The 25602-nt window shown below is 39.6% G+C and overlaps 2 protein-coding genes across 6 annotated transcripts in view; one reads left to right on the top strand and one right to left on the bottom strand.

Annotated features, from left to right (window-relative positions):
• ACYP2 (acylphosphatase 2) overlaps nucleotides 1–25602 on the bottom strand; it is a 179021-nt gene that overhangs the window by 49226 nt on the left and 104193 nt on the right. The gene's annotated exons all lie outside the window — the stretch shown is intronic.
• Nucleotides 4285–5400, top strand: TSPYL6 (TSPY like 6). The gene has a single exon (XM_061154039.1). The coding sequence runs from the start codon at nucleotides 4285–4287 to the stop codon at nucleotides 5398–5400; it is 1116 nt and encodes a 371-aa protein (XP_061010022.1).

The raw sequence follows: 25602 nt of genomic DNA on the forward strand, positions 1-25602 counted from the left end.
GCATTCCTGGTGGCTCAGTGGTAAAGAATCCACCTGCCAGTGCAGGAGATGTGGGTTCAATCCCTGGTCAAGGAGGGATTCACTCCCGCATGCCTCAGATCAACTGAGCCTGTGCCCTAGAGCCCACGAGCCGCAACTACTGAAGCCCGTGCACCTGGGAGCCTATGCTCTACAGTGAGAGAAGCCACTGCAATAAGAAGTCTGCGCACCACAACCAGAGGGTAGTCCTTGCTCAGCACAATGAGAGAAAAGCCCACGCAGCAGCGAAGACCCAGCACAGCCAAAAAAATAAATTAAAAAATTGAAAAAGCCATTATAGCCAAGCTGTCACCCCACCACTCCTTCAAAACAGTTTTTGTCAAGTGATGACTCCATTTATTTCCCTTTTGGGCAAATTCCTCAAAAGAGTATCAATATTCACTGTCTCCAATCTCTTTCCTCCCATTCCCCTTAAAATCTGTTCTGCCCTCCATCACTTTTATTGTAAAATCCATCGGTCAGTTCTCATCTTACTTGACCTGTCAGCACCACATCACACAGTTGAACTTTCCTTTACACATTTGGCTCTTAGCATCCTGCACGTCTTCAGATCCTCTCCTCCTTCACTGGTCTCCCCTTAGTCTCTTTTGCTGGTTCTTCCCCTTCTTCCTGACCTTGTGATTTTGGAGCCCCTAGGGCTTGGTCTATGGCTACTCACATCCTTGGTGATTTCATCCAGCTTTAAATATTGCTTTAAATATCATGTGTGCTGATTACTTCCAAGTGTGTATCCCCACCCTAGATCTCTCTTGTGCTCCAGTCTCTTCATGCCCACTTGTTATCTCAGCTCTCATCCAAAGTCATCTCAAACTTAACATGTCCAAAAGCAACTTCTGATTTTCCTACAAAGGTCTCTGCTACCATAATGTCCCTTATGTCTGCGTCTGGCAGCTTCATCCTATCAGTTGCTCAGGTCAAAATTTATGGAATCATCCTTGACTTCTTTCCTTCTCCTATACCCTGTATCCAGTTCATCATGAAATCATGCTGGCTCTACCATCATACTATATCCGCTACCCAAGTCCATTGCAGAATATCACCTTCACCTTGATTACTTTGATAGCCTTCTAAAACATCTCCCTACATCTATCATTGTTCCCACACAGTCTATTCTTCACTCAGGAGCCAGTGATCCATGCAAAATGCGTCCAATTTTGAATCCTCTGCTCAGAATTCTGTAGTGGTTTCCCATTTCACTAAGAATAAAACCAAACTTCTTACAGTATCATGTAATATCCTGCTTGATCTGGCCTCTCTCATTCACCCTGCTCCAGTCACACTGATCTCCTTCTGGTTATTCCCTGAACACCCTAAGCATGGTCCTGTCCTGAGGCTTCTGTTTAGCTCCTCTTTCTTCCTAGTATGCTCCTCTCCAGAATATCCACTGAGCTAAATCCTTCCTTCTTTGAATCTTTGTCAAAATCTTTTCATTGAGGTTTCCTCTGACGGTGCTCAATCACATCCGACTCTCTGCGATCCCATAGACAGTAGACTCAGATACACAGATAACACCACCCTTATGACAGTGAACTAAAGAGCCTCTTGATGAAGGTTAAAGAGGAGAGTGAAAAGCTAGCTTAACACTCAACATTCAAAAAACTAAGATCATGGCATCTGGTCCCATCACTTCACGACAAATAGATGGGGAAACAATGGAAACAGTGAGAGACTTTATTTTGGGGGAGGGGGTCCAAAATCACTGCAGATGGTGACTGCAGCCATGAAATTAAAAGACACTTGCTTCTTGAGAGAAAAACTATGACCAATCTAGACAGCATACTAAAAAGCAGAGAAATTACTTTGCCAACAAAGGTCCATCTAGTCAAAGCTATGGTTTTCCAGTAGTCATGTATGGATGTGAGAGTTGGACTATAAAGAAAGTTGAGCACTGAAGAATTGATGCTTTTGAACTGTGGTGCTGGAGAAGACTTTTGAGAGTCCCTTGGACTGCAAAGATATCCAACCAGTCCATCCTAAAGGAAATCAGTCCTGAATATTCATTGGAAGGACTGATGCTGAAGCTGAAACTCCAATACTTTGGCCACCTGATGTGAAGAACTGACTCACTGGAAAAGACCCTGATGCTGGGAAAGATTGAAGGCAGGAGGAGAAGGGGACAACAGAGGATGAGATGGTTGGATGGCAACACCGACTCAATGGACATGAGTTTGAGCAAGCCCCCGAGTTGGTGATGGACAGGGAAGCCTGGTGTGCTGTGGTCCATGGGGTCACAAAGAGCAATTCATGGGGACATGACTGAGCGACTGAACTGAACTGAGACTGTAGCCTGCCAGGCTCCTCTGTCTATGGGATTTCCCAGGCAAGAATACTGGAGTAGGTTGCCATTCTCTTCTCGAGGGGATCTTCCTGACTCAGGGATTAAGCCTGTATCTCCTATGCTGGCAGGCTGATTCTTTACCTCGGTGCCACCTGGGAAGCCCTTTTCTCTGACTACCCTTTCAAAACCACAGTCTGCTCCCAATTCCCTACCCCCACAACTCTCAATTCCCTTACTCAACACTATGTATTGTTTTATCCATAGCACTTATCACTTCCTATTTTATTATTGTCTTCTCCTCTGCTAGAAACTCCAAGAGTGAAGAAATCTTTGTTCTGTTTAATAACATATCCTAAGAGCCTAAAATAGTAGTAGGCATGCCACAGGCACACGGTAATGTGTTCCCTGAAGGTTAAGGAAGTATTTGTTTCAAACCATTTAGCCTCATGCTAAATGACTTTGTAGGAAGTATTTTTTTTTTTTTCTAAACCCTTGGTTCTGTTTATTTCTATGTCTGTTTAGGATTTTCACTGCATTTCAGTGTTGAGTTCTATTTCCATAAATTCATATATATCATCCAAGTTTGAAAATGTACTAGTGTAAGTTTGTCTAACATGTTCTATTTCCTTAAATCAGTACTGTGACTATATTTTCCATTCCAAATATTGTTTACTTATTCTCTCTTTTATTATTAATCTTTGGTTGATACTTCCTATTAATTGTCTTTCATTAATTTATCCTTTTATATTCATCATTACCTTTTCTCTCCTTTCTTTGGCCTAACTCTGCTGGTCTTGTACACACTACTCAACTTAGAGTCTATGATGAGTGATATAGTGCTCACCAGTATATTCAGCTTCCTTTTCCTTGCAATCTCAGGGAAGGTTTTTACTTCTCTGACCCCTTAAAGTTAGGCAAGGCCATCTGACTAGCTCTGACCAATGACATATGTCACTTTTAATGGAAACATTTAAAACCCTATGCATGAGGAAAGGATGTTCCCTTCAATAAATACTGCTTGGTCATTCAGACAGTCATATGGGGGAAAAATGAATCTTGACTCCTATCACACCATTGGTAAAAAGCAACTCCAAATGGACTGCAGATATAAATGAAAACAATATTAGAAAGGCAAGATTTCTTAACAGGGCACAAAAAGAACTGATCTAAAAGGGAAAAATGATAAATTGGAATATATGATTAAAAACTTTGTTCATTAAAAGACATCACTGCTGCTGCTGCTGCTAAGGCGCTTCAGTTGTGTCCGACTCTGTGTGACCCTATAGACAGTAGCCCACCAGGCTCCACCGTCCCTGGGATTCTCCAGGCGAGAACACTGGAGTGGGTTGCCATTTCCTTCTCCAAGATAGTGAAAAAGCAACTCAGAGGGGAGAAGATATTTGCAATACACAGATCTGAAAAATGACTTGTATCTAGCATGTACAATGGATTCCTACAACACAAAAAATACAGAATACGCAATAGAAAAAGTGGAGAGAAGACTCCGAGACTTAACACAAAGCGGATATCCAAATGGTAAAATCAGAACCACGTGAAAGATTCTCAATTTCTCAGACATTAGGTACATGCACATTAAAACCACTGTGTGACAATATCACACATGCACCAGAATACTGAGAATAAAAAGGATGGCAGAACCCACAGAACTAGACTATACGAGATGGAGAGTGTCTACAGACTGAGGGGTGAGTATTGGGAAGTTGAAGGGTGGGTCTCCTGAGACTGCAGGGTGGCGCAATCCGCTGGTTTGCATGAGTGAGTCTTTTGTGAGGAAAACAGATGCCAACAAACAGCTGGTCAGGCTGCTGCCTACATCAGCGTCCCTGTTAGAGCCAAGGGATCCTTCCTCCCTAAGCCCGTACCTTCACTACTCCTGACCACGCCCTGGGAGAACCAGAGCGCGGCAGAGCCAGAAGCTTCTAGAGGAAACCCAGGTGCTGGTGGAGATGAGCGAGGGCAGCTTGGAGACTGTTGCGCTCCCACCGCTCCAGCTTCCGGAGGAGGGGGGCGCACCCCAGGCTCCCGCGGTCGCCAGCTCTACTCCCCAGCTCCCAACTGCTGGGGCTCACGGTCGTGGAGGGGCCCGAGTGGGACCAGAGGAGGTCGGGCCACCCACGGAGGGCAGGGAAGCAACCTCTGCCTCTGGGGCAGCCAACAGCGGCCTGGGAAATGGTTTTCAGTGTGAAACTGGCGGGGAGAAGGCCCTAGAAACCTGTGACACTGGGAGATCAGAGTCTGAGCTGACGGCTGGAGGGAAGGCTGCGGAAGCTAAGACCGAAAGGGGCCCCATCTTTCCAGAAGCAGTGAACCAGGAGGAGAGGGTTGAAGTGGAGAAGCCGGTGGGTGAGGAAACGGAAGTGGTGGAGGAACACAGAGGGCTAGAGGAGGCAAAGGGCGAGGCAGGGGCCCCAACCCGGACTGAGGGTCTCCACCGGAAAGCCCTGGAGTCCAGCCAGCTGGAAGTGGACGCCGGGAACGCTCAGGCTGACCCGGCCTTCCTCCAGGTGGAGCGCAGGTACAGGCGTCTGCGTCAACACTACCTCCAGTGGAGGAAGCACGTCATTCGGCACATCCCCGGCTTCTGGGTCACTGCCTTTCGGAACCACCCGCAGCTATCTGCCCTGATTAGCGGCAGAGACGCAGAGATATTCAGCTACTTAGCCGATTTGGAGGTGAAAGAGCTCAGACGTACTAGGATGGGCTATAAATTCAAGTTCCTATTTCGAAGAAACCCATACTTCAGAAACAAGTGGCTTGTGAAGGAATACGAGGTCACACCCTCCGGCCAAGTGGTGTCTCTTTCCACTCCGATCATATGGCACCCGGGTCATGAAGCCCAGGTCTTCCTTTATAGGAACCAAGACCTCATGTGTGGCTTTGTTGCCTGGTTTTCAGACAACAGCCTTCCAGAGCCTGACAGGATTGCTGAGATTATCAAAGAGGACCTCTGGCCAGAGGCACTGCAATACTACTTACTGGATGAAGCGCCCCACAGAGCTGGACTTCTCCGGGTCAGGGGACCAGTGGAGACCCCCAGACCCCCTGGGTTCCCATCTGGCTAACCTTTGCTCTTGGGAATACTCCCACGCAGGTCCCCTGCCACCTCCTGCCTGACCTGGGCCTTGGCTACAGCAAGGGTATGCCCTTTACTGGTTTTGTGCTGACCTTTCTACACCTTCCCTCCACTGGACATTCCGTTCTCTCACCTTTCAAGACTGAGACCTTCGTGGCCATGCTGCCCCACTTCCCCATGGTCTCCTTGATGTCCTGCGTTAATACTACACGCGGCACCGTGTGGCTCACCTTCTTCTAAGCCAAACAAACGTAGATTTCTCTGCCTTTGTCAGCACTGCTTGGACACTGTTCCCAAGGCTTCTGGTCTAGTTACTACCACCTGGATTTTCAGCTATGTTTAAGAGCCTGTTTTACTCATTCTGCTCTGCATATGGCCTGTGGACAACTGCTGGGCATTAAATAAAGTCAAGAGAGAACAGCAGTGGGCTGCTTGGTCTCTGATTTACACAACCCCATTGCTCTTCCTGCTTCTCTGATCACCTATTGCTGCCTGCAACTGGATACACTTGCCCGCCTTAGGCTGCTCCCTGCTGGATGATTATTTTTTTAGACCTTGTCAGGTCCACTTTCTAGTTTTTGGTAAACAAGAATCTTCAGAATTGGTGGTAGACTCAGGTTTCCTGCAAGCATGTAGAAGACCTTTCTGTTTCTCTTCTGGGCTTTGCTGGTGGCTCAGATGATAAAGAATCCACCTGCAATGCGGGAGACCTGGGTTTGATCCCTGGGTTTGGAAGATCCCCTGGAGAAGGGAACAGCTATCCACTCCAGTATTTCTCCTCTAAAAGAACTCAGTTCCTCACCATCACTCAGGAACCCTACTTTTACTGTCAGGCAAGTGGTTGAGGAGACAAGTTAGACTCATTTACATGGCAAGAATAATGATGATGTCCTTGACAAGTATCAGGTTTTCTCAGCCTCAACCAGTAAAGCCATACAAAGGTTAGATACTTTCATTTGTCTCCTTTCTTCATCCTGAACATGATGAAGAGCAAGCAGTGCCAGGGCAGACAAACAGTTCCTCTTCTCTTTCTCCCTCTCTTTCTCATATCTCTCCTATCTCTTTTTTTAAAAGTGGTAGCTCAGAAACATCTGCAGAAGCTGGCTTTGCGGTTTAACTTGTGCGTGCGTGCTTAGTCGCTTCAGTCGTGTCCGACTCTGTGACCCCATGGACCGTGGCCTGCCAGGTTCCTCTGTCCATGGGATTCTCCAGGCAAGAATACTGGAGTGGGTTGCCATTTCCCTCTCCAAATCTGACCTGAGACAAGCCAAAATAACCTTCACAAGGAGGCGGTTTAACTTGGCTCTTTACTATTTCAAGAGGCAGAGAAATGGTCCTGTAAAGGAGACTACCAGAGCCCTTACTCCTCTCTGCCTTCTTCCCAGCCCTCACCCATCCATAGCAATACCTGGACAGTTGGAAGAAAGGTAGATGTATATGGAATGAATGGATGGGAGAACTGAAGAGACTGGGGTGAGTGCCCGCCCTAAGAAAGAAAACTGAACAGATGCCCAGAGGCAGAAATGACCCAGGGAAAATATGGGCCTAGAATGAAAACTGGATTGACTGAGAGCCTGCAAGGAAGGGATATCTTGTCAGTGGTGATGGAAGGAGAAATATTTTTCTCAGGATTGGGATGGGAGAACTGAAGGTGGTTGAAGTGCTAACTATGTTGCTGAAAGATGGGTTCTTTAAAGAAATTCAAACAATGTAATTATGGGGAAGATTAATACTGTGCCCTTAATTTCACTAGTATTTCGTAAAACCCTATTACTTTCTCTGTTTCTGTTTACTGGGAAGATGCGACTGTATAGGTTTTCTTTTGCTTTCAGTTGAGAACTTTTGAAAGAATGCTAATCTCTTTCTTGTACAGTATGGAAATTTTTGTGAATATTCATGATGATTTTCAACTTGTTTCTGTTAAAACTGTATCTTTAGAAGTAAAATTGAATAACTTGGTCTTGCCAGACTCTGAAGGCTTTGGAAATTATTGTCTTTATGGAAAAATAACACACAAAAATTTGTGGCTCTGACTGTCTTCACAATTTATCCTGGTAACAACTTAATAATTGATGCCTCTCTCTCTCTGAATGGCAGAAATACTTGGGGGGTTTCTCTGTAAAATTGGAAGTGTACTATTGGCATATTTTTCTTTCCCTATATGCATGTTGATAAAATAAAAGCATGTCAGTATAAAAAATAAACTAAAAAGATGAAAAATAGCAAGGGTGGAAAAATACACAGAAAAATCAGAATGCATGTACACTGCTATTGAAAGAGTAGCTTGGTACAAATACTTTAGAAAATTGATTGGCAGTGTCTATGCACACCCTCTGATCCAGCTCTGGGAACATACCCAACAGAAATACATACATATATATTCACAAAGACATGCATGGAAGTGTTTATAACAGCACAATTTTAATAGCGGAAACTGCCCCCAGAATCCATCAACAGCAGAAAAAGTAAGTTTTAAAATCGCACATGACAGAATGCTATGAGAAAAGTTTAAAACTTTGCTTATATGAAATATTACAAATGGATCTCACAAATATGAGCTTGGATGAAAGAAGCTTGATATAAGAGTGCATGCATGCCAGGTTGCTTAGTCATGGCCAAATCTGTGCAACCCTAGGGACTGCAGCCCACCAAGCTCCTCTGTCCATGGGATTCTCCAGGCAAGAATACTGGAGTGGGTTGCCATGCCCTCCTCCAGGGCATCTTCCCAACCCGGGGATCGAACCCAGGTCTCTTACACCTACCTGCATTGGCAGGTAGATTCTTTACCACTAGCGCCATTTGGGAAGCCCCAGACACAAGAGCACATGCTGTATAATTTCATTTATATATGAATTTTAAGAACAGATAAAAGTAATCTATGATGGTAGAAGTTGAAATAGTGATTCTATAAAGAACAGTGAAGAGTGAGATTTTTTTCTGCTTACAAACTAGTCTGCCTAGTGAATGGATGCTGAGTCATAGACAAAGAACCTTACAACTCAAAAGTCTATGTCAATAGTGTACCAGATTCCTGACCCCTACTTCCTAATTATGCAATGTGAAGAAAGCCAGGTGACACCTGCACCCATACTGGGCGGCATTATAGGAGAGGAACCTGAGTTTAGGTCACCACAGTCTTTCATAATGGGAAGTGAACATGCCTACCCTTTGCATTGAAGGGAGACATCTTTAATTCTTTAAACAGTATGAAAGTGTTAGTCACTCAGTCATATACAACTCTTTGTGGTCCCATTGGACTGTAGCCCACCAGGCTCCTCTGTCCATGGAATTCTACAGCCATTCCTTTCTCCAGGGGATCTTCCTGACCCAGGGATCAAACCCAGGTTTCATACATTGCAGGCAGATTCTTTCCCATCTGAGCCACCAGGGAAGTCCCATCAAACAGTATAATAAAAGACAATATAAGAGATACAATTTTTTTATATTTTCAAGACTTAAGCAAAATTGCCCTTTCCTCTAGAGAAAAACATTCTCTGTTGTCTTTCAAGGCTATTTAAATAAGCTTGAAAAGATACTCTGAACAAAGGCAGGCAGTATCTCTGCTCACAAGATAGGCAGAAATGTCAGAGACCATGATCACTGTCTCCCCAACAGCTGCAGAGGGTGGAAAGGCTGGTATCCCAATGACTGGAAGGGACTGTGATGGTAGATTCTGAAGGGCTGGAGATGTCTGTCTTGAGCTGGATGCCAGATACATGGGTGTATTCAATTTTCAGTGCTTCTTTGAGTTGTGCATTTGTGAAACGTACTTTTCTATATGCATATTTAATAAAATATACCTACTTAAGAAAAACAAAAATTGAAAAGAGACCCAAAGTAAGCAAAGAAAAATAAAAAAACCCCACCATTTTTCTGGAACTTTAATGTGAGAAGATGATTGGCCAATTTAAAAATATGTTTCAGATTTTTTGGGGGTAGGCTATAAGTCTATGTATTAGATTTCTAATAGGATCATTTTCTACACCACAAATGGTTAAAATCCATTTCTTGGAGGGAAATTTATCATCTTGGTATGAAACATCAACCTTTAGTATTTATGTTGCTCCTGCTCATTTTATCAACTGACTTTTATCAGAGTTGAGTTGCAAACAGTTGATTAATCATGACTTGTGATGGTTCATTTTCAAAGCTTGGTTCTTCCAGCTAAATAAATGATAAAATTCACATATTACTTAACTCTGTTGTTCAGCAAAGATGATGCTATTTCTGAGACTTGGCCCCTTCATATACTTGCTTCTTAAAATGGTCTGTATCAGTTTCATATCCTTTCTTTTAAGCCCTCCCTTTATTTGAGACATAAATATTTCACTGAGTTAAAAACAGAATTTCAAACTATACCTTTGGCACATGCCATAGAAGACAGCAGTATTAATAGCAACAAAATCTTCTGCAAAACTAAAGAAAGCATTTGGTTTGGCTTATTTGAACAAAATCTTTTCATTTCTGTATATAACAAGATATATGGGGACAATAAGGATACTTTAGAGCTTAAAATGGCAGATTTTTTAACATAAAGGATATAAAAACATGTAATAATATATAAGATCAACTTACTGCCTTTGAAACATAAGGTGGATTTAATTAGACTTTTTATAATTCTTACTATCAATTCGTATCACACATTTTAATTTTAAATGGCATCCACATGGATGGCTTGCCCCGAATTTTCCAATGGCAAAATTTTCTCTTTGCTATTGGTAGCTGGAAGCAAAAGAGACACAGGATTCAATTTCAGAATTCTAAAATTCAAGTTTAGTCTGTCTTACCAAAATAGATGAGGATGGGAAAGGTGGTGGGCTGGATTTTTCAACTTAGCATTACACTAGGGTCTAGAGTGTTGAACTAACAGTGCACCGAGTTATAAGTTGGGACACCTGGGTACCTGGGTCCTGAAGGGCTCTGCCATAGACTAGTGCTGTGCTAAGCGCCAGCGCTAAGTCGCTTGTCATGTCCTCTGTCCACGGGGATTCTCCAGGCAAGAATACTGGAGTGGGTTGCTTTGCCCTCCTCCACGCGATCTTCCTGACCCAGGGATTGAACCCGGGTCCCCTGCATTGGTAGGTGGGTTCTTTACCACTAAGCCACCTGGGAAGCCCCCAAACTAGGCAAACCAATGAATTCTGAAGACACAGTTTTCCTCATCTTTTCAACAAGTTTGAAATATCTTTTCTTCTAAATCTGAAGATTTACTTACCCTTAAATATAACCCTTCCCTAAGGTTCTGTGGCCTCCCCAGCTTACTTTATCTCTGCTCTTCCTGGGTGACCTTAGCCACTTCCAGAGCTTCTATCATCACCTTTGAGAAAAGAACTCAAATTGGAATCTCCAACCCTCACTCCAAGATCAGGGTCTGACATGTCCATTTGCACAGTGTTTCCAGAATTGCTCTCTTCCCTTCTCTCTTTGTTTTTACTTCAACACCTCTTGTCTATGTTACTAGAAATCTCCAGGCTTCCCTTCTTGAATCTGATCTTTCTCTTCCCATCATTCACAATACTGACAAAGTGATCTAATCCCTTTTGCACAAATATCTTTGCACCACTGTGGAGGACATGGGTTTGATCCCTGATCTGTAAGATCCCACATACCACTGAGCAACTAAGCCCATGCACCACAATGATTGAGCCTGTGCTCTAGAGCCTGGGAATCACAACCCAAGTGCCACAACTACTGAAGCCTGCGTGCCCTAGAGCCTGTGCTCCACCACAAGAGAAGCAACTGCAATAAGTCCATGGACTGCAACTATAGAGTAGAGGGTTGCCCATGCTCATGGCAACTAGAGAAAAGCCCACACAGCAACGCAGACCCAGCACAGTCAAAAATAAATAAAGTTATAAAACAAAAACACCACTGCCTACAGAAGAAAGTCATAACACCTTCCTATTGCATTCAAGGTCAGTTCCAGTCAAGCCCCTGCCTGACATTCTTGCCAGAGTCCACTCACATTGGAGTCCATGCTGTTCCTCAAGCAGCCCGTGCACAGTCCTGCCTCTGTGGCTTTGCTCGTGATGTTCCCTCATCGTGGATTCTCTTCCTCATTTTCTTATGTTTGGAAATCCAACCATTCCTTCTGAATTCAATTCAAATGCCATCTCCCCTAAATAGCCTCTGAAACCTCCTACTTCCCATAGAATTTACTTCATACAAGCTTATGTTTGTTAGTTCTTTATATGTGTTAGTAGTTTATATGCCCTTTTTCTCAATTTTAAATTATTTAAGGGGCAAGATCATGTTGTTTTTTTTTTTTTCCTGTGATGCATAATACATGGTCCCTGTCCTCAAGTAGCCTACAGTATTACATAGAAGACAATGTACAGCATAAGAAATACTAAAATAAGGGCAAGCATAGGGTTCCACAGGACTGTATAAGAGGACTATTTCCCACACCAAAAGTTTAGGGGTACTAAGGAAGGCATATATTATACAAAGGTGGCTTTTAAGTGCCTTCCTAGATACCATATGGTAAGCTTCTTCACAGTATGGAAACTATTTTTTCCTCTATATATCCTTAAGGATACATATGTTTAGGACAAATTAGGCACTCCAATTACTTAATGATTGTGTAAGCAAAAAATGCCTGAGTTCTTTATAGCTCTAATGTGTAGAGTATGCATATTATACTAGTTTATTCCACTGAATGGACAATGATAAAAAATTAACTGGCTACTTAAAACTTAATTTTAAAAAGGTGATAATATAATTTTAGGTTTGAGGTTTTAGGTAAGTGTTAATTTCCATGCTTGTCCATATAATTCCCAAGAAACAAGAGCCAGGGCAGACTTCAGTCAAATCCTCACAAGTGTCTTAGTTCTAAGTCTCAGAAAGGAGGTTATGTCGATAACTGAGCTGTTCTACAATTATAGATAAATTGAGTCAAAATAGTGATATTTGTTCCATGACCTGTAATTTTATGTGATTTAAAGAAAAACAGCAGGCTTTATTATAGCCCTTCAGTTCAGTTCAGTGCAGTCACTCAGTTGTGTCCAGCTCTTTGCGACCCCATGGACTGCAGCACGGCGGGCTTCCCTGTCCATCACCAACTCCCGGAGCTTGCTCAAACTCGTGTCCATCAAGTCCTTGATGCCATCCAACCATCTCATCCTCTGTTGTCCCCTTCTCTGCCCGCCTTCAATCTTTCCCAGCACCAGGGTCTTTTCCAATGAGTCAGTTCTTTGCATCAGGTGGCCAAAGTACTGGAGTTTCAGCTTCAGCATCAGTCCTTCCAATGAATATTCAGGACTGATTTCCTTTAGGATGGACTGGTTGGATATCCTTACAGTCCAAGGGACTCTCAAGAGTCTTCTCCAACACCACAGTTCAAAAGCGTCAATTATTTGGTGCTCAGCTTTCTTTATATTCCAACTCTCACATCCATACATGACTACTGGAAAAACCATAGCTTTGACTAGATGGACCTTTGTTGGCAAAGTAATGTCTCTGCTTTTTAATATGCTGTCTAGGTTGGTCATAACTTTCCTTACAAGGAGTAAGCGTCTTTTAATTTCATGGCTGCAGTGACCATCTGCAGTGATTTTGGAGCCCAAAAATATAGTCTCTCACTGTTTCCATTGTTTCCCCATCTATTTGCCATGAAGTGATGGAACTGGATGCCATGATCTTAGTTTTCTGAATGTTGAGCTTTAAGCCAACTTTTTCACTCTCCTCTTTCACTTTCATCAAGAGACTCTTTAGTTCTTCTTCACTTTCTGCCATAAGGGTGGTGTCATCTGCATATCTAAGGTTACTGATATTTCTCCCAGCAATCTTGATTCCCACTTGTGCTTCACCCAGCCCAGCATTTCGTATGATGTACTCTGCATATAAGTTAAATAAGCAGGGTGACAATTTACAGCCTTGATGTACTCCTTTCCCAATTTGGAACCAGTCTGTTGTTCCATGTCCATTATATGTTTTTTCATAATGTCCATGTCCATTATAGCCCTTAACAGGCTATACTAATAATATTTCTCATTTATTAAGGGCTACATCATGGTTTCACTTTCCTAAGCACTTCATGTACATTATTCTCTTAATCCTTATAAAACTTGACAAGGTATTCCTGATTCCATTTTGCAGATTAGGAAAATGGGATTCATTTAAAGCCAGGATTCAAACCCAAGTCTGACTCCAGAATCCAGTAACTATATTCAGATACAAATGCTACTAATATCTTTTTTACAGTAGAAAATAATTTTCCAAATGGATAAGATTTTTCCCATTTGTATACAAATTTTCTTAGCATATAAAATGTTTACTAATGTTGATGCTTATCAATGAAAGTTATAACACATCAAAATCAGAAGTACAATACTAACTGTTTTTTCTTTAAGGATTGTAAACATGTTATGACCTAATTTCCTCAGCGATATGAATACCACCTACAAATGAATATAAGACACGGTGGCATTTTTTGACATATCTCTTGGTTCACATGTCTTTGCTAAAGCCACTGTCACAGCTGAAGCATATTTTCAGGTGTTCAAGTGGCTCCAACAAGCTTTTAGCCTTAATTCCAGGAGTAACCAGAAGTATTTGGAAGACAACACACTTTGTCCAAGAAGACCAAATAGCAGAGGTCTTCTGAGTAGGGAAGGGATTATGTCACTGTCTAAAAATCCTTAATAAACTTGGCTCCTTGGCAATGGGGAAGAATGCAGAGCCAACAGCACATATGAGATCCCAACAATGTGATGGAAACAAAGGGATAAACGGGAAAATCTCAAGCAAAATGCACAATGGAGAAGAAAAATATTCATAAAAATTTTTCAGTGTTAATTTTGTGTATCCAAAAGAACACTGGCGTGAGACCTAAGATAAAATGATTTTTAGTTCCAGCTTGTTTTCCAGTCTAATTTTGTGACTTCTGGAGGAAGTGATTAAAATTTATTACTGTGATTCAGTTTATTACTCATGATGGGAGTGAGGTAGACTAAAAAGTCTTCAGTTTCCTTTTAGAACTGTGATCTTATCATGCTAGGGAGACTGAAGATACACACCCCTAGGGCTTTATTATTTAGAGATAGGTTTAAACTTAATAAGGTCTTCCCTGGTGGCTCAGATGGTTAAGAATCTGCCTGCAATGCAGGAGACCCAGGTTCAACCCCTGGGTGGGGAAGATCTCCTGGAGAGGGAAATGGCAACCCACTCTAGTACTCTTGCCTGGAAAAACCCATGGACGGAGTAGCCTGGTAGGCTACAGTCCATGGGGTCGCAAAGAGTTGGACACGACTGAGCGACTTCACTTTCACTTTAAACTTAATAAACAAGTTAGATGGACACCTTCTTATCTTGATAAAATATACCCTGGTCTTAAAGTGATCATCATGCCTACTGGGGCAACAGTAGAGGCATTCCCACTAAAGTCAGGAACAAAGAAGGATGTTCGTTTGTCACCACAGTTATTTAACAGACAATATGGTTAATAAAAGAAAAACTAAAAGTATAGAAATTCAGAGAAGGAAATAAAATCTATCACAACTTGTGATCAATATGGAAAATCTGACATAGTCAACTGGAAAGGTACTATAAACAAGGAACATTAGTTAAGGTAGCATGATATAGAATTACTATATATAGATATCAATACATTTCAGATGAACAAACATAGTGAGTTTAAAAGTGAAATGGGGAAAGACTCCATTTACAATAGCAACAGTAAAAGATGAAATATCTAAGGGAAAAAACTTAAGAAATATGTAAGATTTACCAATACAATTTTAAAGCATTCCTGGAGGAGACAAACAAAGAGAATAGCATACCAAGTTTTTAGATAGAATGTCTCAACCTCATAAAGTTGTCCTTCCTAAGCTAATTTAGAAATTTATTGTAATTATAATATGAAGGCCAAAAATTGAGAAAGGGGTGAGGGAGAGATAAGCAAATTTCAAAATACATTTTTAAAAAATGGCAAGAAAACCCCCCAAAATAAATAGAAATGAAGGGGTTACACATTTTAATGTAAAGCTACGTACAAGAGTAAACAAATGAATCAATAGGATGGAACAAGAAGTCTAGAAATAGACCCCAGTGCCTACAGAATATGGTATATGATAAATATGGCATCTGAAATCAGTGCAGAAAAGAAAAACAACTCAAAAATCTGTCTTCAGACAGCTGGAGAGTCATTTGTAATAAAATTAAGCTGGATTCATGTCTCATGCTATACAACCAGGTAAATTCCAAAGGAGCAAAGATTTGAATTTTAAAAATATAAAATCCTAAAAATACTATAAGAACAAAGGAGACCTTCTTTATTAACTTGAAGTGGGCAGATCTTTCTATTATGTAAAATCTGGAGGTATAAAGGGAAAATATTGATAAATATACCTACTTGAAAAAAGTTTTTAATCTACATGGTAAGGATAAAATCCGTAAGAAAGTCAAAAGAAAAATCACAAACTGGAAATGCATAAATTCATAACAAGCAGATTTTTAGAATGGTGAGAAAGGATGTATATGAAAGGGCTGCAAATTACTGATTCAGGGATTTGCCAAAGAAGGAAGTTAACTTCAGATTATGCAGTTGGCCATCCGTATCCATGGGTTCTACATCCAAAGATTCAACCAACTGCAGACTGAAATATATATTTAATTCCAGGAAGTTCCAAAAGCAAAACTTGAATTTGCCATGTGCCAGCAACAATTTACATAGCATTTGCATTGTATTCGGTATTGCAGGTAATGTAGAGATGATCTAAAGTATTCAGGAGAATGTGCATAGATTATAGGCAAACACTACACCATTTTATATAAGTGCCTTGAGCATCCTCAGATTTTGGTATCCACAGGGAGCCAATCCCACTTGAATACTGAGAGCTGAATGTATAGTTTACCTAAAGCACCAAGTATATGTCAGATACAATCCTATTTTCCATTTTAATGGAAGAAACCAATAATCTCACCACCACTGGGGTAAAATGAGTAGCAAGCTTGCAATTGTCTCAAGGACATCAGTGATGGGCCGGGTCACCTCAGGATTACTAATTCTGTAAATGTATTCTACTTATCAAAACCTGGTGGTGGTTCCATCCTATTTGATACTATGCTGTAATTGCTGCAGACTTCAATGACTGCCCTGTGAAAGTCATTTCTGCAGTAGTATGTGTGAGTTTGCACAGATTAACTCAAATGTTATGAATACAGCCAACCAGCCGTTAAGTTCACCAAGCATGCAATGTAGTCATGGTGTCTGCATTTTTGCTGGGCCTGTTAAAAATATACAGGTAACTTCTCTCATATACTATTAGCTCATCTGAAATAGCTTCACACTTCTAACAACAAAACATTTGAGGAATAAATCTGGTACTATATGATTTATCTCTTGAACAGAAATTTTATTTGATCATTTAGGAGAAGAATATAACTACTTCCGCTCCTCCTGACGTAAGTCTCTATCTCATAGGAAAAAAAATGTAAAACTGCAGAACTTTTTGCAGTATCTTCCCCCATGTGATTTCAGATAGAAACAACACAATAATATCAGAGGTTTCAATTAAAGAAATTTGAGGGAAATCCCAGGGTTATTGCACCTGGAATCTTTTCAGTTAGTTTTTTTCAATCTAGGCCTACCTCTTGAGCACCTGAGAACACATTTCAAATACATTTTACTAATAGAAGGTTTCTTTCTTAGGTTCAATATCACATTTAAAGCAGCTGGAAATTTTAGAACAGTCCAAGTACACACTTGGCTATTTCCATGGAAATTTGGATGAGGGTCAGCTGGCATATGTCATAAATAGTTTCCCATGATATACCAAAATTACAGATTAATTCAACTTATAATAACTGAACTGACTTAATTAAAAATCTTTCATTTGCAGGCATTTGCTCAGAGGAGGTAGGGTGCTCCACTTTGGGACTCCTTGCTCCAAGAGCGAAAAGAATATAATCCATGGACCATGTCTATGGCCACTTGCTCTCCAGCTAGCCAAAGGCAGAGAAAAGAACAAAAATAAAGGCTACCAGATTAAAAGTGAAGATTTTACCAAGAAAAATAAAAAGTTGTGAAACCTCTTTACTTCAATAATAATCAAACTCATCCATTCAGCCTGAATGTTTTCTTTCCAGAATTATTAAAATAAATTGCTAGATCTGGATTCCATGGCAAAGGTAAAAGATATCTCATTTCACAGCTTAAGCCACTGAAGTCAGAAAAACACAGTCAAGGTCAGGCTGTTAGGTAATAAATCCCTAGGTCTAGCCCTCAGGCTTTCTGACTCCTATATCATTGTGTCTGTCACTCCATTTGTGGGAGGGTTGCTCATTTCACAGAGATGCTCATCTTAACTGCAACCATGGTGAGACTTCCCTGGTGGTCCAGTGGTTAAAACTCCAAACTCCCACTGCAGAGGGTACATGTTTAATTCCTGGTCAGGGAACTAAGATCTTGCATGCCATGTAGCACAACCAAAAACGAGAAGAGACTGCATGAATTTGAATGTTCTCTGGAGAAACCCAATGCTCTGTAACAGCTATAAATTGCACCCTTTGTAATAATATAAGCCTCAGTCTTGGGAATTTTTATTTGTTATGGTATTGATGAGGGAAGGAATGGTGAAATGACATTCCCTTATTGCTGAGGCCCAATAAAAATGGGAAAACTCAAAGTTAGAGAATGAGAAAAGTATTTATGTCTTTAGTTGTGCTACAGGAGCTTCGATTAGAGACAACTTTTCCAAGTTCTTAGAAAAAGAAACATCTCAACAGTGGACAAGGGAGTGATTTCTCCAGGCTACAAAAGTTTTGAAGTGTTACTTTTTGGAAAAAGGCAGTTTTCTTTTATGAGTCTCTGTTTGCCATATCTTGGTATGCATGCAGGTTGACTCCTGAATGAGGTGTGTTTTCCACCATAAATTAATAAACTGATAATCTAGTTTTTCACTCTCTTCTTAGTTCAAGGATTGTGGTTTCATTCCTCATGTAAAATTTAGCTTATAAAAATACACTACTGAGATATGGTGACACACTCCCTACCCCCGTCACCCCATACACACACACACTTCTGTGGCTGTGCTCAATCCAACCCACCTTCATTACAACAACCCCAGACCCCTCTCAATCATCCTTGGGGTCACACAGGTAGGAACACAACTTTATCTTCATTCTGAGAAGAAATTCCCACATCTAATGACAGAACTCTCAGCCTCTGGGCTACTGGGGTTACACTTTCTTCTGGGGAACATTCTTAATTTTTAATTGGTGAGTAAATGTACAATTTTTTATAGGAATGCTTTAAATTTGGGATGTATTTTTAAGGTACATAGTTCTCACAAGAGAACTTTAAAAATAAATTCATATGTAAACATATGACTATTTAGAAATATTTACGTTTCTTCTTCCCTCTTCCACCATGAAAACAGCTTTTTGGCTTTCTGGTGAGCCATGACTAAGCTCCTCTATTTAGAGCTTGTCTGCCATCCCACCTTCTTAGGTCACCATGGGTGGTAAAGTAAGAATCATATTAAATTTTAGCTCAGCTGTGATAATGCTGTGTCCCTTTCTAACCTTGGTGGCTTAGACAACCCCCTGGGGTTTCTTAGTCATTATGAGCTCAGTGCTTCTAATGGGGACAGATGGCATAGCCCCAGACACTCCTCTAGATCAGAGCAGATGCTAACAATCCTACCTCAGAGGTGAGGAATGAGAGGAACAGTCAGGTGCTGGATGCTTTCCTCCTTAACTTTGCCATGAAGCATTTATTCACCTCATTATTCTAGACTAGAAAATACATGGGCAGTAGGGGAAACTCTGAGTTGGTAACTGTCAGTTCCATTTCTGTTTTGAAACTGACTGAATGCACAAGACAGGCCATTCTTGCTTTCTTTATAGGCAGTGAAATGTGAGAGTATGGCTTCTTTTCTTTCAGGCAGGATCCCTTTGAGACATTCCTGGAAAAGCGGCATAGGCTGTGAACATCAGGAAGACATGCTGACCTCAGGCTAGAAAAATACTGGAGGTGCCAGTGAGGCAAAAATATTGAGGAGTCAGTTCTCCAGCCAAGGAGCTTTGACCTACACTACGATTCTTTCTAAGTAGCTATAATGACGGCATATGGTGTGTAGGTCTAGGCATGATAAGTGGATTTATGATTTATTTAGGGAAATAAATTTACAAAAGATAAGTAGAAGATCAGAGTTAGGTTTTTGGCCTATAAAAAATGATGCATTTACGTGAGTCCCTAAATAGCTACGTAATAAACAGATACCCCGACAAACCACAAATCAAGTAGAAAAGGCATTACCCAGGTGCTGGCCAATTTATCCTTTGTACTTACAAGCATTCACAATATTTTGAAAAAATAATTTTTTATGTGCATTTGCTGTAATTTCACACTATGAGAAATATTTCAAGAGTTTTGAATGTGCCTATTCATTAATTAACTTGAAAATTAATATATTTTTTATAAAAATATGAAAAAATATATTTATTTTATAAAAAAACTTATAAAAATAAAAAAACATTTTATAAAAATAGTGCATATTCTTTGGTAGGTGCTATGAACACTCCCAAAATTTGTATGTTGAAGCCCTAACTTCAGTGTGATGGTATCTGGACATGGGGCCTCTGCGAGATAATTAGGTAGTATGATATCAAGAGCTGGGTCCCTACTGGTGGGATTTGTGCCCTTATAGGAAGAGGAAGAGACACCAGAGCTTGCTCTCTCTGCCACATGAGAACACAGTAAGAAGGCAGCCACCTGCAAGCCAATCCTCACCAGACCATGACCATGCTGGCACCCAGATCTTAGATTTCTAGCTTCCAGAACTTAGAGAAAATAAGTCTCTGTTGTTTAAGCCACCTGGTCTATGGTATTTTGTTATGACAGTCCAAGCTGCCTAATGCAGTAGCTTTAATTTTCTTTCATTAAAAGCCTTTAATAATTTTTTTTAAGCCTTTAATAATTTATGGAACATATGTCTAAACTAAATAATGAGACACCAGTTAATTTAAACTAATAAAAGAAATATTTCCAAACATGCTTATGTTCCATTTTGCTCTTTTAGGTGAGAATCACAGAAAGAAATGTGATCAATGACACTATCTTCACACACAAAAGAACAAAATATAACTTAGAATACTTGCTTAGTTTATTTCTCCTTGTCTGCTTTCTTCACTATCATTAGAGAACTCGATCTTCTTATATTCATCATCCATTAGTCATTCATTTGTCCCATAGTTGTTTATTGAGCATTTAACTCTGCTTCAGATACTATTCCAAGGATTGCAATATAGCTGGGAACAAAAAAGTCTCCTCTCTCATGGAGTTTATTTTCTAATGAAAGGAGACAGAAAATAAACAAATACATATTAAAAATATAATGTGTCATATTTAATAAGTGCTGTGAAGAAACTGAAACCAGGAAAAGGATTAGAGCACAATGTGGGTAGAAGAGGAGGAATCCAGGTAATAATTTTGAAAACATGATCAGGGGAAGCCTGTCTGAGAAGATCACATTTTACCAGAGACCTGACTCATGCAAAGGAATGAATCTCAGACATGTCTGGAAAAGCTTTCCAGGCTAAGGAAGCAGTATTTTCAAAAGTCCCAAGGCTTGCCTGTTAGAAAACCAGCAAAGTAGTTAGAAACAAGTATGTGAATAAGATAGAGGCAAATAGGTTACCAGGTATCCATTCAGGTATGATCAGAAATTTAGTGAGAAAGTCTCCAGAATGGAGGGAAGAGAGAATAAGAAAAAAGTAGTATTTGAGAAGATAATGGCTGAGAGTTTCCCAAGATTGACAAAAATCATAGATTCAAGTAGTTCTCTGAACTTAAAGCAAGATAAATAAAAAGAAAAGCACCCTGAAGCACATTATAGTAAAATGTTGAAAATTAAAGAGATAATAATAGAAGAAAACTGAGAAAAAAATTAATTTCAAAGGAGCGAATATTAGACTAATATCACCTAAAGAAAGTAGGTTAATTTCTTTAACCTACTTTAAAGAAAATACTAAAGATGCAGGAAGGAATGAAGAACAACAAAAAGGACAAATGTGGGCAAATATAAATGAATTTTAACTAAATATAATAATAGTTATAATAATATACTAGGGGATTTTAAATATATAATAATATATTAGGGGATTTTATATATAAAAAGAAAATGCATAAACTATAGTATACAAACCATATTTGTATCAAGCACAGGAGGCTTTAAGGCAAAAACCATTATTGCTGCTGCTAAGTGGCTTCAGTCATGTCCAACCCTGTGTGACCCCATAGATGGCAGCCCACCAGGCTCCTCTGGTATATTTCAAAATGATAAAAGTTCTTTAGTAAAAAAATATTAGTTCTAGATTTTTATATATCTAATAATATAGTTGAAGATTATATATTAAAGGAATATTGACAAAACAAAACAGAGAAATTAAAAAAATAGATTTTAGCATATCTTTTTGAGGTGCAGCAGAAGAAATAATTTATAAGGATACATAAGATTTGAAGAACACAATTTGTATATGTGACCTAATAATCACAATTTATTTTTATTCAAAGTAAATTCTTTGACTACTTGGGAATTAGACTAGAAGTCAATAACAAAAATACTCTTAGAAAAATCTATAATACTTGTAAACTAAGAAATAGACCTTCTAATAACCCATGGGTCAAAGAAGAAATCACAAAGAAAATTAAACATGTTTTGAAGTGAATGTTCATGAAAATTTAAGAGACACATTTATCCCACTTCAAGATGAAAATTTGTGTCTCCAAATATATATATTAGAGAATAAAGCTAAAAGACAGTGAGCTAAAAAACAAGAAGTTGTTCATAAAAACTTATATCTACAGAAAATAAGAGGATAGAAATAAAAATATAAAAACAGCAATAAATAAAATTGAAGACAAATATACAATAGAGAAGATCAACAAAGATAAAACATGTTTCTTTGAAGTGACAAGTAAGTTCATAAACCTTGATGGAGAATAATGAGATAAAGATGGCAAGCTTAAATAATCAGTATCAGGAATAAAAGAGGCAATATCATTACAGAGTCTTCAGATATTAAAATATAAGACTATTATGCACTTTATATCAATAAATAGTGCATTTGTAAAAAAAAATCAAGCTTTATGTTTAATATTATACACATTACAGTATGTACATTATATTTCAATAAAAAGGACAAGAAAACATTCATCTTACAAAAACTGACAGCATAAGAAAGAAAATGTAAACAGTTATGTACTTTAAAATCAAATCATTAATTAAAAACCTTCCCACAATGAAAACTGTAGGCCTAGTTGGTTTCACTGGTTGATTCAAACCAAATACTTCAGGAAAAAATAGTATCTTAAACAAATTCTCCCAGAGAATAGAAAAGAGAATGAAAAACATCCTCCAGCTCATTTTATGAAACCAGCTTAACTGTTATACAAATTATGACAAGCGCATTAGTTTATAGAAAGAAAAAAATTATGGGCCAATCTCATTTATAAACACAGAAGCTAGATGCAGGTAAATGAATACAGAAATATGTAAGAAAAAGAGCTAATACATAATTAGTACATTTGGTTTACTTTAGAAATGGAAAGTTAGTTGAACATTCAAAATTCAACCAGTAGTCTGCAGTGACCACAGAGATCAGTAGTTGCCTGGGAGCCTGAATAGAGGAATGAGTGAGGTGGAAAGGACCAAAGAGGGAATACAGAGGGACATGAGAAAACTTTTGGAGGGGAGTGACATATATGTTCATTATTTTTATTTCAGGGATGGTTTCACGAGTGTGTATATGTGTGTGTGTGTGTGTGTGTGAAAAATGATCAAACTATTCTATATACTACCAATATGTGCAATTTATTATATGTTATTATATCCCACTAAAGCTATTAAAATTCTACGAAAGACTTCCCTGGTCTACCAGGGAAGACTACCGTCTGCTCTCAGAGGTAAAGTGTCTGCCTACAATGCGGGAGACCCAGGTTCAATCCTTGGGTCGGGAAGATCCCCTGGAGAAGGAAATGGCAACCAACTCCATATTCTTTCTGGAAAATTCCATGGACTGAGGAGCCTGGTAGGCTCCAGTCCATTGGGTGGCAAAGAGTCAGACATGACTAAGCGACTTCACTTTCACTTTTCAAAGCTATTTTAAAATCAATGTAACTTATGACAGTGACAATAAAGAACCCACATGAACACAACAGATTTAGAAAAAAAAAATTAATAAAAGTCAGCTTTCATTCATGATTTTAAAAAATAACTTCTAGTCAACTGTAATGGCAATTTCCTTGCTTCCCTGGTAGCTCAGACGGTAAAGTGTCTGCCTACAATGCGGGAGACCCAGGTTCAATCCCTGGGTTGGAAAGATCCCCTGAAGAAGGAAACGGCAACCCACTCCAGTTTTCATGCCTGGAAAATCCCATGGGCCGAGGAGCCTGGTGGGCTACAGTCCGTGGGGTCCCAAAGAGTTGGATATGACTGAGCTACTTCACTTATAGTATCATAACTGAAGATAAAATGTTGACAGCTTTCCATGTGAGATTAGAAACAAGATAAAGACATCTTTCTAGTACCACTTTACCCCCTGTTCCACCACCCTCCTCCATGGGTTTGAACTAAGTAGCTTAACATTATTCTTCTGTCCAGTGATTGATTGAAAGAAGGGTAGAGATAAGCCAGTCAATGCGTTCCTACACCCCTAGTCCCTGTGATTATGTCAAATGCAACACAGTATCAAAATTGATCCAGTCAACAGAAGTCAAGAATTTTGTCTGGGAGAATAGGAGTTCTCCATTTCCATGGAAAATGAAAGATATCACGTCAGGAAATGCTTCAGCCATTTCTAATGCAATGAGAGAAGCCATGAGGAAAGACAGTGAAAAGAATCACAGAGAAATAGAGCCTAGTGGAAAATTACTCAGTTGTATGTACGAAAAAAGAAAAAGATCCTTTTGTTTTTTGAGCCAAATCAGTTCTGATTCTCTGTTTATATTCCAAAGCCTCCTAACCTATAGTTTTTGGCTACAAAAAGTCATTAATGCAAAGCATGCATAGAATAAGGCAGATAAAAGTCAAAAGAATACTTGTTTTAAAAGAAAACACACATAGGCCAAAGTCAAGGCAGAAAGTCAGAGACCAAAAATTATCTGAAAGGATTGCTGTTATGATTAAATGAAATAATATATGCAAATCACTCAGCACAGTACTGGATGCATACCAAACTGTCATTATTAACTGCAGATAGCAAAATCTAATGGAGCAGCAGGCTGTGTGGAGTGCCCAGAGAGGCAGGAAACAGTTTTTTATATCAAAAGCATTTTCTGATAATTTTAAATTATATAACTGTCTTGAGTGGATACTGTTGAGTGGATAGTTCAGTGCCAATGAATGGTAACAGATTTTACTGAAAGCCTAATTTGCAATTTTATATACATTTGTTTTTTCATAAGGACCCTTCTAGATAGGTATCATCAGTGACTGAAAGAAACCGAAAGTCGCTCACTTGACCAACTCTTTGCGATCCCGTGGAGTCCAGGCCAGAATACTGGAGTGGGTAGCCGTTCCCTTCACCAGGAGATCTTCCCAACCCTGGGGTCAAACCCAGGTCACCCGCATTGCAAGCTGATTTTTTTTATCAGCTGAGCCACCAAGGAAGCCCAAAATAAGGTAGTGGGGAGCCTATCCCTTCTCCAGGGGGTCTTCCTGACCCAGGCATCAGACCGGGGTTTCCTGCATTGCAGGTGGATTCTTTACCAGCTGATCAGCAACTGACACATCACAAAACAAACTCAGAGGTGAACTAAATTGGCAGCTTTTTAAATGGTGATAACCTGCATTTAGCACAGATTCCATCTCAAACCCATGCTCATTCTCCATCTCAGGCCAAATCTCTAATGTGAAATATGACTCAAAAATGCAAATGAACAATATCAATTTAGAAAATTTATGTTAATAGAAAGTAACTGCATTTCCTGGAAGCATTCTATGTTTTAACATGTTTTCTTTTATACATCTCAGACCCATTTCATAACAAAGTTATTTATTGGATAGAACATGAGAAGTGCACAGATTAAGCAAGAGAAGTATTTCTGGATAGAAATAACCCTCTATCATGCCAGTCATCTAGAAAATAGCCTCCTAGCACAAATAAAACTAAACCATGTTCTTAAAAACATTCAGGGGAAAATTTTTAACAGCACTTAACAAGCAGTGGCTGTGTGGCGCTGGAGCGG

This window comes from Dama dama, chromosome 11 (assembly GCF_033118175.1).
Source record: "Dama dama isolate Ldn47 chromosome 11, ASM3311817v1, whole genome shotgun sequence".
Taxonomy (NCBI): Eukaryota; Metazoa; Chordata; class Mammalia; order Artiodactyla; family Cervidae; genus Dama; species Dama dama.

Bases quoted from the DNA above. Each gene is read 5' to 3' on its own strand.
- TSPYL6 (XM_061154039.1), top strand. From the start codon at position 4,285: ATGAGCGAGGGCAGCTTGGAGACTGTTGCGCTCCCACCGCTCCAGCTT.